General features: G+C 35.6%; 3 protein-coding genes across 5 annotated transcripts in view; all 3 read left to right on the top strand.

The window, feature by feature from the left end:
* LOC123540468 (uncharacterized) overlaps window positions 1-6,845 on the top strand; it is a 28,218-nt gene extending 21,373 nt beyond the window's left edge. For both annotated transcript variants that reach the window (XM_045325545.2, XM_045325544.2), the window contains exons 6-9: window positions 1,354-1,815; window positions 2,045-2,269; window positions 3,825-3,906; window positions 5,807-6,845. In XM_045325545.2, coding sequence (XP_045181480.2) covers window positions 1,354-1,815; window positions 2,045-2,269; window positions 3,825-3,906; window positions 5,807-6,665 — 1,628 coding nt within the window. In that variant the 3' untranslated portion in view covers window positions 6,666-6,845. The remainder of the gene's footprint in view (window positions 1-1,353; window positions 1,816-2,044; window positions 2,270-3,824; window positions 3,907-5,806) is intronic.
* Window positions 6,846-7,263: 418 nt separating this feature from the next.
* Window positions 7,264-10,131, top strand: LOC123540469 (cerebellin-4-like). Its single transcript, XM_045325547.2, has 3 exons — window positions 7,264-8,336; window positions 8,676-8,957; window positions 9,322-10,131. Exons 1-3 carry the CDS (start codon window positions 8,225-8,227, stop codon window positions 9,771-9,773), a joined length of 846 nt encoding a protein of 281 aa, XP_045181482.2. The 5' UTR covers window positions 7,264-8,224; the 3' UTR covers window positions 9,774-10,131.
* A 2,198-nt stretch (window positions 10,132-12,329) lies between these two features.
* Window positions 12,330-14,331, top strand: part of LOC123540372 (uncharacterized) — a 49,980-nt gene continuing 47,978 nt past the window's right edge. For both annotated transcript variants that reach the window (XM_053526167.1, XM_053526166.1), the window contains exon 1: window positions 12,330-12,404. The gene's annotated coding sequence lies outside the window, so the exon portion shown is untranslated. The remainder of the gene's footprint in view (window positions 12,405-14,331) is intronic.

The raw sequence follows: 14,331 nt of genomic DNA, 5'->3' as shown, positions 1-14,331 counted from the left end.
CAATTTATGCCAAGGTGTTTCAAAATGCCAGCTTCCTCTGTCAAATCAGTGAAATCTTAACAACTAGTTTTCCTCTGATCCTATTATTTCAGGCGTGTAATCCCCGCATATGTTACTGAGATATTGACTTGAGGATGGCTTTCTGTTTGAAAATTATACATGCATCTTCACAGAGTGTGTATAGGATGTCATAGTGGTCACATATGTGCTCATTTACTTAATATTTGTGACACAGTTTCTTCTTTGGTCGAGATGCGATTTTACAAGTGAAATGATTTATATAACGAAAGCTGGTGGTAGCTGGTGGTAGCACTGTACACAACGTACTGTTACTGTCAGCGACTAATCTGTAAATTTTTTAATTTCATTGTTTTTGATTTATTAATGCGAAATACTAAGTCAATTGTCAAGTTTATAGGGATCGTCATAAATAAAATTGATGGAAATGATCTTTATAAGCTTAAGCAACAAAGGACATAATGGCCGATTCGGTTTCATTGATTGTGTAAAAAAGAGAGGTAACAAAACCTGGACATTTTTTCATATCATAATAATTACATGAACTGACTCTATCAGACCGAGTGTACTATCGTATAGCTTGTTTGCTTTCTATACTTCTTATAGATTTTATTAACTATTTCCACAGCAGCAGCCTTTAACTGCCCTAAGGGGGTTGTAAAATGTCTCACCATACTTGGATTCAGTGTTATTATATTTTCTGGTCGTTTGGGACAATGGAGTCATTTTTTACTGTAATATATTTCCTTTTTAGCCGGTGCTGGAGGCGTAAGGGCTAGCACATATAATTAAACCAGTCTCGATCATTCTGCTTTTATAGTGTTTGGTTGTGCAAATCTCAGTGTTTTGTGATAGATTTGAATAGACTAATATTCTTATTATTGAGATGATCACCTGAATTCCACTGTGGGTGTTAGATTTTGAAATGCTCCATGGTCTGTCATATGGACCAACAGCACAGAGTTAAAAGATTCGCCACCAATATCAAATCAAAATAAGAGACAATTAAACCAGCCTTTTTCCGTCTTGTTTCAAACTAATAGGAAATAAAATCTGTAAAAGAGCCTTTGAAAGCAAAGAATGCAACCAAAAAGAATAATAACGGACTCGGTTTGAATAAGTCTGTCCCCGAGAGGCAATGACATGTGCAACACCTCTCACGCGCCCTCGCACCGACTTAAGCACAACTCTATTACACATCTGTTGATGTACACCATGATCCCAAAGAACCAGAAAATATAACACCACGCCACGCGACACTTAACGATTGCTGTTGTGATAGTTAATAAAAAATGTAAAAAGATCCTTTTGAATCAAAGAATATTCATATTCCAGATGTTGATACAAAAATGTATGTTACTGGTGACACAGATGAGAGAACAGCACGTGCAGAAGAAGAAATTGTTGCGACCATAAATAACTTGTTGAAAGAAATAGATTCTGCTGGTGGTTATCAATGTATTGACGAAGAACAAATAAGATCGACTGTTCGCACATTGCTCCGGGATAAACAGGGTTCTGATTATGAGCTTAGCATTGCATTATTGGAACTTCTGCGGGATATCATTAGACAGCCAGGAACTTACGTGTTGCCAGCTGTAAGGAGCTGTGTTGTTTTGAAGATCAGATGTACTTCCCTTCGGAGTTTGCTAGCATTGCTGCAGTATCTGGAGAGTGACGCCTTCTATCAAAGACTAGCTAAACTTTCAGCAGTTGTCAGTATCAGACTGGGAAAATCAATGTCTGTGTCGGCACAAGTGGCACCAGATTCCTTACAAAATATTACATCACTCGTGTGTGAGTAACATATAATTCTATTCCTTCATTTCCAGTACTACTTTACCCGTCACTTCCAAACTCATGTTTTCAATATTTCTCATACAATAAGTAAATCTATCAAATAAGCAATACCTTCGATTTGTTTGTCGTCTGATTCACCACGGCTGAGGGATTAAACGCTCAAGTATTTAACCACGAGAGTTTAATTAAAGCTGTTCAGGAATACATTCATATTTTCTATTTACAGCGAAGTACTGTGCAAAGACTTGTTCAAAGGTCATCACGCTTCCGATACGTTGTCGATCATTGGATGCACTTTCTCATGTATGGGGTATGTTCGGAGAAGGTACAGCAAGCCATCATTTCAGTAGAATTTCTGAATCCATTACAAATGTTGTTGGTGGAAAGATTACAGTATCAGCATCAGTAAACAGGAGTCAATTGAAAGATCAACTGTCAGCAAGTCTTGAAGGTAAATAGTAAGAATTTTAAGCATTGATTTAATAACCAATACTTAAGTGTACTAACTTATATTCATCTTGCCAGTAATGCCGTCTTCCACCTGACAACCACTGCTGTCGCGGTCTCTTTTCTAAACCTTTATATCATAGAATATACATATAATTATGTTGTCTGCAAACATAAGTTACAGCTATAATCTGTACAGTATCACCAACATTAAATGGTTTTATTTGAACCATTAATGTGTAACGGTGCACATATCCTCACTCTTTGTCCTTGTCATTTTTCGATGTCACAGAAAAAAACAACAACAAATAATCAGATGAAAAAGGAAAGAAATCCAAACTGAGTACCAATCAGTGTTAGTTCTGCTTGTGTAAAATAGTAACTGTCGCCTTTACGGGCCAAGTAATTTATTTTTTAAAAAGGGTTTACTGCCGCATTGTCAAGGTGTCGTCAATGTAGAATGTATTAGCCATATTTGAATGTAGATCCATATGTAGATTATGTTTGTTACAAGCTGGCAATGCTGATCTAGACCTACATTTTGCAACCAATCATTTTCCTACACATACATTAAGTGTACACAACAGATCATAATAAACGACGTGTCCATCAGAAACAATATGTAGCCTTTATGTTTAAAGTGTTTTTCCGAGAAACTATTAGAAATATTTTATTGTACTTATGTTTAACAAAAATGCCATTCTGATCTGATTATATTTGGAAAGAGTGTTTCTGAAAGGAGTAATACCAGAATGCGTGTATCAGTGCTATACACTGTGCACGTTAAAGAACCAGGCTGTCTATTCGCAACGAGGTAGGCCTGTATCTGATTTCTGATCTCTCTGTCGTGGGGGCTTTGTCTCACTCTGTCCCTCTGGTTAGATCGTTCTGTATCTGTACTAGTAGAGGATGAAGTATGCGCCCTATGCGGCTGCATTTGAACTATGTAAAGCTCCTTTGAACGTGAAATTGATCACGAAAAGGGCGCTATATTAATCTGGTATCTTGTGCGGATTTAATTTTCTGGAATGTTAGTGTTCATTCAAGTGTCTTGTGCGGATTTAATTTTCTGGAACTTTGTTTAAGTTTCAAAATCTATCAGTAAAGACTTTCATTCAGTGCATGGATATATTAAATTGAAAGACATTGTTTCAGGTATAATACTTATAGCATTGAGTAAATTATATTATTGTTTTAAGTCTGGTGATGGCTTTCTAGTTACGTTTTCTTTTCCTTTTGTCAGCTTTAAAATCATAAAGCTATACCTAAGTTATTATAATAATTTACTATGTATTTAAAAGTTAGGAAGTTAAGATAAAATGAAAGAATACGAAATTTCCAAAAAATAAAACACATCTCGAATGCCTGAATCAATTCCTCCGTTCTTCTAACTGTCTAGATTTGTTTGTTTTGTTTTACGTTAGCATGCCCTCTAGGTGACGCTGCACTCGCTTAATTTGGTATGGCCCGACTCAAAGTACTTGTCTGATTATATTATATTTAATAACAACATTTTCTCATAAATTATTAGGGATTATATACCGTTTATGCTATTGAAGGTATGGAATCCGATTCGAATGACAAGTTACAAATAGGCAAAAGTGTTGGTGAAACAGGACATGATACAGAAAACACAGTGAGGTATGTCAAAACCGTTTAGTATGAAAAATGGTATTTTATCTTTCATGTCTATACTTCAAATACGATTTTATCTAGTAATTTGTTTTCAGTTTTTATAACAAAAATATATGTCAGACAATGTTTTATCAAAATTTCTAATTTGTTAACGATATTTTGCAAAAATGAACATAATTTATAATCATGAAAGGTAAATACGATTACTAACCACGTTGAGTACCCTGTCCGAGATGCGTGGCTTAAGTGTTCTAACATTTTTAGTATTTTAACCAAACAATTTATTATGACTGAAGTATTGATATTGAATATTTACAACAAAATACAAATATGAATTAAAGCAAACTTAATGAAAGCATCACAATGAAGGCACGACGTCGTTAACGTTGTTGAAATATGGTCGCCGTGCGCCGAGCCCTTGTAAGTTTCGAGTAATAATTTTGTCTCGCATCGTTAAAATCTGCGACTTAACTATTGTAAAATAAAGTGCATTCTTTTCCAATTGTTGTGTTATGTACATCACTGAGAAACTGTGCGTTGTTATGCTGCCTTAAAGTTGCAGAGACATAACCTCAGACAGATAGGTATAAATAGGAATAAGTATATTAATGTATATAAATATCACAGAAAGGATTATCAATTCTACAGAATTAAGAAATTAATAAAGATTCAGAAGTGACACCTAAGGAATATTCAAATTACTTTAAACAACAATGTAATGTTTAGTAAAAGTAAATGTAAAATTGTATAAAAGTTCAGTGCTAATACTGATCATTGAGTTTATTAGTCTACTACTGATCTCCCCGCAGGGGACAGGTGGTTTGCTCTCTCACTCGAACTCTTACCCTCCCCTCCACTGCTTGCACGGTGTTCGTCTGTGTGTAATTCTCACAAAGTGGTATCCTGCATTTTATTTTCACGAAAACTTTACCGTTTTTCATGAAAGCTTAGTCCATTTTCGCGAAACTTATCTGGTTTCCCTTTGCAGTAGTGGGCACTAATGCAATCTTTGTCCATTTCATATTGCAGTTCTTTTCGTGAAAACTTTTTATGTTTTCGCGATTTTTTTCTGTTTTTCACGGAATCTCGATGCATTTTTGCGAAACTTATCTGGTTATCGTATGCAGAAATATGCCACCATATATAGTAGAATAAGCGATTCCTTATTCTGGAAAACAAAATGTACGTTATTTTATTTTCTCTTTCTGTACGTTTGTTCGTCCATCTGTCTGTCCTTCTATCAGCCACCTATGGCGGATTCTGGTATATTTCTAAATAACAATAGATTTTTCAATATATGTAGAATATACAAATCATTTTACTTTGTCCCTTCATCCGTCCATTCGTCCGTTTATTTATACTTTAGTCAACGGGTATGCAGTTACTTCATTTAAGATTCATTATAACAATATGGTTTATATGGCAACATCTAATTATGATAAATGCCGTTTCCGGTAGGAAGAAGGGGTGGGGTTGTTATGGGGCTTTGGAGGAAGTATTGCAGGTAGTATGTACAATAAATGGAGTAAAATTATTTATAAGTTAGTATGGATTTTAGCTCATTCATTTACGTCATTTAATTATGTAAAAAGACAAAGCATACCACCCTTTCAAAATAATAAAAGGAATTGTTAGATAAATGTACCTTATGTTTATCAATAAATGAGTATCGTAACATTTTATTAAAACTGAAAGCAGACTAAAACACCTTTTTCAAGATATACAGGTAATTTTGTGGCTTCTGATATGAGATATTTTTTGTATAAGCTTCACCCACCAAATAGGTATGCGCCTCTCTTAAACCTTAGTTTAAAAAAATGAATACACCCGCTAGGTATTTTCTCAGTTCACAACTTAATATTCATTGTGTACTTGGAATTGAAATAGCCATTTATTCTTTTAACAGCCCTGCAATAGATTTACCAACAGATAATCAGGAAGTGCAAGCACCACCAGAAATACCTTTGAGAAACGTCTACAAAATACAACGCCAGGTAATGGGCACAATACGCCTTGAGAGCGAACATACCAAATGTCACATCACATGTTGCTGTGTTCTGCCAAATAGCGAACTTCTCCTCGGAGATGGCAAACACAAAAAACTGAAAAAATTGAACAGTTCATATGAGTTGACAAGTTTCTGTAATGTTAAAGGTTATCCAAGTGATGTTTGTTACCTAGGGCACAATGAAGCAGTTGTTTGTCTTTCACGGAAAGTTATGCAATTTGTAGATGTAGGGGACAAAGTTACACCAACTAGACGTGTAACTTTAGAACACATTTGTACCGGAATGGCGTCCGACGGTTCATTGATTTATATCACTGACGATTGTACTTTGTACTGTTACCAACGTGACCTAAATGAGCATCAGATCGTTTTCAAAGATGACGGAAACAATTTTCACAGCGTAGCGGTCAACGCTATGGAAGAAAGGATTTTCTACATCTGTTGCAATGAAAAACTTTTGACCGTTGACCAAAGGGGACAGATAGTCAACAGTTTGATTGGGAACGAATTTAGTGACCCAAAGGGATTTTGTTTTTCGAAAAGCGGTACACTCTTTCTCGGCTGCTTGTCTCCCAATCGTGTTCTATGTATTGATGTCAATGAAAACAGAATCATGGGAACAGCTTTGGACGATTTGAAGCTTGTCCGCTCGATATGCTTTGATACAGAAAAGTCAGCGCTCATAATCGGTGCATGTGATGATGTCATTACCGTCTATGAAATTGAAAGGCTTGAACGACCAACTAAATATATTTGATCAAAGAAAAATTCTTCAACTCTCATGGCATTTCGTTGAAGGGACTGAGTTATAACTATAAGTTTGACAATAATAACAATACTAGTGACAAAAGCCGTAAAAACGACCTGTCATTTATCATGCAAAAACTTATTGAGAATTTGTTTTACATTCGCGTCGTACAATGAATTCAAAACTGAATTTTGTTAGACTTTATATTCACGATATTAGAATACTGCATTCAGGTGAGAATAGTTGGCCTTTTTCTCTCACGCTTTGATACATCATAACTTGATTGTCTGTGACAGAACCGATGATGGGATGAAAAAATGAACAGTTTCTGTAAATATAGCATGATTATTCTAGTTTTTGCATATTTCAAATAAGTATTATACAATGTATGATGTCTACTGTACACTGATAACGGCAAAGTCATGGCCTTTAACGCTACAATGTTTGGAACAAGTATCATTACGGCTTCACTTTTATATTTTTACACGAGATCAATAGCATGCAAACTGAAATGTATACATTTCCCTTGCTTTATTATCATACATCACTTTCATTTTATTTCCCCTACATAATATTCTTATTCAGCCTTTACATTATCCATCTAAGATGATGATGTGTCACCCCATAGAATAGCCCAGGATTCTAAAAATAGATACTAGGTTTTCCCGTACTGAAAAAATATCACATACATTTGAGTATGACAAGCAGAAATCATGTACCTCCGCTAGATACTGCCAACCTTTGCTGTTTCAACTTCTCGGTTTCATTGTATCTACTTACACACTCGAATGTAAGTGTTACTTATATGTCATAAAACAATCAGCTTAGGGTCAGGACAATTGTTACACATCTAAAATAATTCAATATCTATGTAATGATATTCCGCTTAAGTTGTTGCTAGGGGCGTGAGAGGTGTTGCACTTTCCATTACCTCACATGGATAGACTCAATCAAACATGGTATGCTATTATTTTGCTTGGTTGCGACCCCGAGATCCGCAGACCAACGTTCCTACCTACTGAGCTAAGCGGACGGGCTGCACGTATATATAAGTAATCAAATAAAGCTAAATCAAGAAATGCAGGCCAACAGTTGGCAGCGCGAAGGAGGGTGTATGTGTGTGAGAGATGGGAGGAGGATGTCTTGACCTCAAGTGTCTGTGATCATAATAAGACATTGGGTAAACGCGCAATGCAAATTTATCGTTCGATTTACTTGAATATTATACTTGTATTGTATTCATAAGAGGGTATGTAAACATTGTTCATCTCTATGAATGAATTTTGTTCATGTCACCCACATAATGCACAGAACTAGCTCAGCAGGTACAAAAAAAAAACACACCAAAACATCTGAGGTAAATCTGTGTACAAACACGAAATTTTCAGGCCAGAAAGCAGTGAAGAAGTCAACGTTAACAAGTAAAATTTCAACTTGTGGTCACATCTTATCATAAAAGGTCAAATGGTATTCCGAAATGATAACAGCTCGTCTTATTCACAGTCTTTTACAACAGCTTAAATCACAATATTTTATCGAAGCATAAAATAGTTCATAGCTTAAGCTCCATGTTTTTCAAAATTTGCGTTTTGTTTATGATCAGTAACGCGAACGGAGGAGAGATTAAGTATGATGAATCCCCCGATACAGTTAGCAGAATGAAAGAATTAGAACTCAAAGGTATTGTAACTTAGTTTTATTGTTATTACTAGTATTCATCTAATGACTTTCTTCTACATTTATCATTTGTCCAAAAGAAACTCATTTGTTGTTTATCTTTCACTAAAGAATCACATTATAGTATAAAATTTTAGGTCGTTTCTTTGATTTATTTTTTTAAAAAAAAGAAGAAAATAGATCAGATTTAAAAGATACACTTCTGGTGTATACAGTTTAAGATAATGTTCACCAATGTACATAATGCAAAACATTGTCACAGTGAACGGTAGAATACATTTGAAACGTCCGGTTTAAGTCTACTTCGATCCGTTTACAATGATACGTGTTTTCTGTTACTAGTTATGGCATCAAACAACAATTACCTGCAGCTAGAGGAGAAACTGCTCGCGTACGTAACTATGAACGCTGAATTGCTTGCCGATTTAAAGATCCAGAGAGAAAACTCGATTAAGAAAGATGACGAAATCGATTTATTGAAAAAGCAACTTCATGATCTCCAACAAAGAGTGGTTAGTTTAGAAACTTCTGCCCAGCCGCCATACAAACAACCTGTTGATGAACTGGATGCAGATTTTGATGTTCTAAAGAAAGCTGACTCTTCAATAAACTGCGATGCAGGAGGTATATATCACATAAATATATCCGTTTATTTGTCTTGCACTTTACTTGGAATCAATTCAAAGAATAATATTTACTGCAATACAAAATGTATCTTGAGTACCATGTAACGAACTGATTCGTGATGAAATACTCTTTTAAACCTCAAAACACTGCAAAGTAAGGACACGTATGTTCATTGCCCGGCTGCTCTTAAAAATTTGTGGTCTGTGAAAGAACACATTCAAGTCAAATAAGACCTAAAGTAAGACTGCAATTTGTACAAATGTCTCCAGGAAGTTATAACATCATGTCCGAAGATAAACACAAAATATGTCATATATAATTATAAAACAAACTTATCTGTTTTTACCAAACCATCTTTCAGATGCGAATAGTAAACGACCAAGTCGCTTTGTTTTGGACCAAGGTGAAGCCGTGGCATTCCACGCCGTTGTCGACGCTAACGGTGAGGTTAGACATCATGGAATAAATCAAAACCTTGTATTTGAAACAGTCCTTCTTAACATAAATGGAGGCTACCACTCACAACACGGACTTTTCATAGCTCCAACAGCGGGTTTGTATATCTTCTCCACATCGGTACTAGATGCCGGGTCCAAGCCATTGATACACGCCGATATGGTAAAAAATGGAGCCGTCCTTGCAAGAGCGTATGGTCACGGTAACAGTGGATTCCCTGAACAAGGGTCTGTCACGGTGGTTACGCAATTAAAAGCAGGAGATGAGGTGTGGGTGCGAATCTCTTGTTGTGCTGATGGTTCAATAACGGGTTTGAGGTACACGAGCTTTACCGGAGCATTGCTGATGTTCATGTAATTATGAACCTAAAGGAATTTGCACATTTGAATAAACCACTTGGAATAAAATAAACTTACTAAGCTTACCTAATAGATAACATCCGTACAGTTAATCTGTGTTACTGTATATATATGACCCAGTAGGTAAATATGTTATGCTTGTGTTAAATATTTAGTGTTCAGATGACCTTATATTTTTTCTTGCTGACATGTCGCCTATAATAATATAATCTTTTCTTATATTATCTTTAGGACAACATAGACCGTTCTTGGCCAATTCCTTCCTTAAACAGAATAAGAAACCATATATTGGTAAATTTTCTTTCATTTAAATCTGTTAATTATTGCAATGGAGTAATATATCCTAGGAAGCACGTGCGACTGGGTATGGAAGATTGTCGCCCATTTCTTTAAGTCATGAAATACTCATTCAGACCAAGTTTCCTTTTCCATAGATCTTCCTTGTCTTGGTTATTATTTGATGACATATTGACTGTTTCTTTTGTCAATGAATGGAAGTAGGAATGAGTCGACTTTTGGAAGAACCGGATGTCCGCTGCCTGCAAATTAAGATTTTGCAAAGGCTTTTAACTCGAATGTTTTTAGAGAGTTTGAAGCTACTAATACAATTGTAGTTACATCCAGGTTTTTTCTGTAATATGACCATACTATTTTGAGACAGATCGCTAGCGTTATACGCAGGAAAGTGTAAAATTCGGGATGCTCTCCTGAATGTGTTTGATATGTTCTAACGATTAAATACCGAATTCTAGTGAATTTTACTTCAGATTAATTTATTTAAGGAATATTTGTACATTCACGATTGCGCTTTAGAAAAGAATTCCTTTGAAATCAAAAAGAAATATGTACTGGAAGCATGGAATAAAAGCAAGCAAAATAAAAAAGTAAGTAAATATTCAATGATATTTCAACAGACTGATATCCATTTATAAAAGTGTCAGATTTATCATTTTGCAGTACAAAACCATGACAAGTAATTCGTCCATGTTATAATGATCGCCTTATTTACTAATTCTTGTTCAGCAGTTGCAACTCTTTCAAACGATATAATACCAGTTATCGAAATGTTATTTTCATGTGGATCGGATACCTTAAATTAGTATTTCTTCAGATATATGCAGGTCGACTTGAGCTACAGGAAGGTAACCCAGTTATTAAACAGTATTAAAAGCAATATGTAAAAGGACAAGGAATGCCTGATAATAACTTAGCGACCCTATTTCCAAGTCTTTCACAACACTGGAAAAATGTCTAAAAAAGATAAGGCAGTTTGAAATTTACGAAAACGGCTGATCATGGAGGCAGCCATTTTAGTGTGTTTATGACGTCTTTTACATACTGCTGAACTAGTTATTAATCAAATGGTCTTTTAAATAGAATAGTGAGTGTAAGATGTAGAAAATGGTTTTTTTTTCATTATTCAGAAATAAGTAAATTAATTTCAAGTTTGACACATCCGCCAATTTGTTTTTACTGTTTCACTATACGTTATTTTATTCCCATGTATTCTTAAAGTCTTACAGTTCTTTTAAGCCAAGTAGGGTACTATACAGTTTCCGGACGACGTACTCTTGTTATGCACTTTAGTATATGGCCTTCCTTTAAAACAAAATATTGCCGATATTGCACTGGGCAGGGAAAAAACGATATTGCACAACGACATTACCGATGTGGCACCCGGAAAATACCGATAATGTACACGGAAAATACCGATAATGTACACGGATAATGCCGATATTGCACACGAAAAAAAAACGTAATTTACTGACTGTTCATGATTATGGGAGCACTACCTTAATTGAATGTGCGGTTAGTCAAATTTTTGTACATTGTAGATTTATTTTTAAAGAGATTTTCTCTGATCACTTGAGTACATAATGCGTAACCTTGTCAAAAAACAAAAACATGATAATAGTTATCACATACATACAAACAAAGAACTATAAAATACATTTATTTTATAGCTCTTTGATACAAATGTTGTTTTTTCTTGTACAAATATTTAAAGCACGCATGGACAGTAAAAAAATACACACGTCGGTAGAAACGTTCACTACTTTACGTAACTTACGTAATGAACAGAAACCTTTAAAATCCACATACCTACAAACGTACCGTAGGCCCAACTGCACACAGAGTTTTATTTTGCTGTGTCAAAGTGTTAATATCGCTGCCCTGGTCCCTCAATAATCCTAGACAAACAAAGATTCATTAAAGTAAAATTTTTGCGTGAACAAAATGAATTTGACGCCGTACATCCAGCCGCATTTTCACCCGCCTAACGACGTTGCTAACTTAATAACCAGGCCTTATGTTAGGAAAACACTTTTCGGTCTCGGCTCAGTTTGAGTATCCATTTTACTATAACTTCAAGATTAAATTCCACATGATACTATCAATAATAAATAGTTTAAAAACACAATTTTGATTTAAAACATTCCTAAGAGCAAACACTAAAAATTCTTATGTTCTAATTAAACGGCAATTCTCTCCCGGTCCGCCAGTGAACCTACCTGTCCCATTCCGCCAGTGAACCTATCCGTTTCAATTAGTGCACGCATGCGCATACATGTTAAAAGATTAAAATTAATTCATATGCAATATGGATTATCAAAACGATATTTAGAAGGTAACGTTTATGTGTTTCTTTTACTAATCTGTATACATTAATCATTAAAAATGTTTCTTGTTCTAGAATATTGGCTTAGCGATTTTGATATCTATAAAGAGTAATTGTTCCTTGTTAGGTGTATAAATGTTTTACAGTTAGATAAACTACGGTGTTCCGTTTGGATAATCGTGACTTTTATTTAATACTAAACCGCGATGCACGATGGTACGATGACGAAAACGCGATGGTGCAATGGCACGATGATGAAACATCGATGGTACGATGGTGAAAACGCGATGACACGATGATGAAATCGCGATGGTGCGATGGTACGATGGTAAGATGTCGATGTAATATCGCCTTTTCATCATCGTACCATCGCATTTTCACCGTCGCACCATCGTGCTATCGCGTTTTCATCATCGTACCATAGTGCCATATTGCGTTTTCACAGTCGTACTATCGCGTTATCATCATCGTACCATCGTGGTTTCGCCATCGTAACATCGCGTTTTCATCATCGTACCATCGCGTTTACACCATCGTACCATTGCGTTACCATCATCGTACCATCGTGGTTTCACCATCGTGTCATCGCGTTTTCACCATCGTACCATCGCGGTTTCACCATCGTAATATCGCCTTCCCGTAGTCCCGTACACCTGTATTTTCGTCAACAATAGATATATATATTTCAATGTATTTTGTTAGACGAAATTTACCATTTAGATTCTGCTGTTTTGCAAAATATTTTACAAAATGTTCAGTGCTCAGTTCATTTAAACTGTAAAATCTTCAAGGCCACGTCCTTTGTATTTTATTTATGCTTGAAAGTAAATGAAAAGCAGGGTATAATAGTCACATGGTATTATTCAAACTCAACTTATTCTTGTTAGGATGCAGAATATACATAGTGCAATGTGAAAATGAGATTGTATCCAGTCTGTATTTTACTGACACATATACTGTACCACTGCGCATAACCACCGGAAGGCGATGGTACGATGGTAAAAATGCGATGGCATGATGGTGATAACACGATGGTGATAACGCGATGGTACGATGATGAAAACGCGATGACGCGATGGTACGATGATGAAAACGCGATGGTAAGATGATATGATGGTGAAAGCGCGATGGTACGATGATGGAAACGCGATATTACATCGACATTTCACTATCATTCATTGTGCCATCGCGTTTTCACCATCGTACCATGGTTGTTTCATAATCGTGCCATCGCGTTTTCGTCATCGTACCATCAAACATCGCGGTTTATTATTAAGTAAAAGTCACGATTGTCCAAACGGAACACCGTACTGAACACTATTGATTCAATGTTTAAACCACTCAAGGTTTGTGTGTTAAGTTTATATAAGGAAGTTATCTTTACAGATGTTGTTTATTTAACTGAAAACAAATATTTCATACAAATTATATTCGAACGAATGTCATACCTGTGTATCATGTAACATTATTTTAACCAAAACAATCCTTTACATGATAAGATTAATAAAACGATCACGCTAAGTAATTTGAAATTTATCACAAATTTTAAAATACAAGACCGGATGCAGAAAGAGCTATTTGATTAAGAGGTAGGGGTGTGTGTGTGTGTGTGTGTGCCTGTGTGTGTGTGTGTGTGCGTGTGTGTGTGTGTGTGTGTGTGTGTGTGTGTGTCGGGGGGTGGGGGGATTAAAAACGAGGGCGTCATCAGCGAGGAGCATAACACCGAGTGAGGGTATATACGGGAGCCTCCCCACTCTCAGTTCATTTTTCATTTATATCCTCGTGAGAGATAAATTAACAAACATAAGAGGAGAATCGGACAATTTACATGGAGTGCTTGTTTTGGACTTTGAATTGCTCGAAATTGTGCTGTGACAGTATACACTCATTAGCTCCAGCAGTTATTTTTATTTTGATTTAAGACAGATATTGCATA

Source organism: Mercenaria mercenaria, chromosome 16 (genome assembly GCF_021730395.1).
Source record: "Mercenaria mercenaria strain notata chromosome 16, MADL_Memer_1, whole genome shotgun sequence".
Lineage (NCBI taxonomy): Eukaryota > Metazoa > Mollusca > Bivalvia > Venerida > Veneridae > Mercenaria > Mercenaria mercenaria.
Note: the sequence above shows the minus strand (reverse complement) of the source record. Positions and strands in the feature narration are given on the sequence as shown.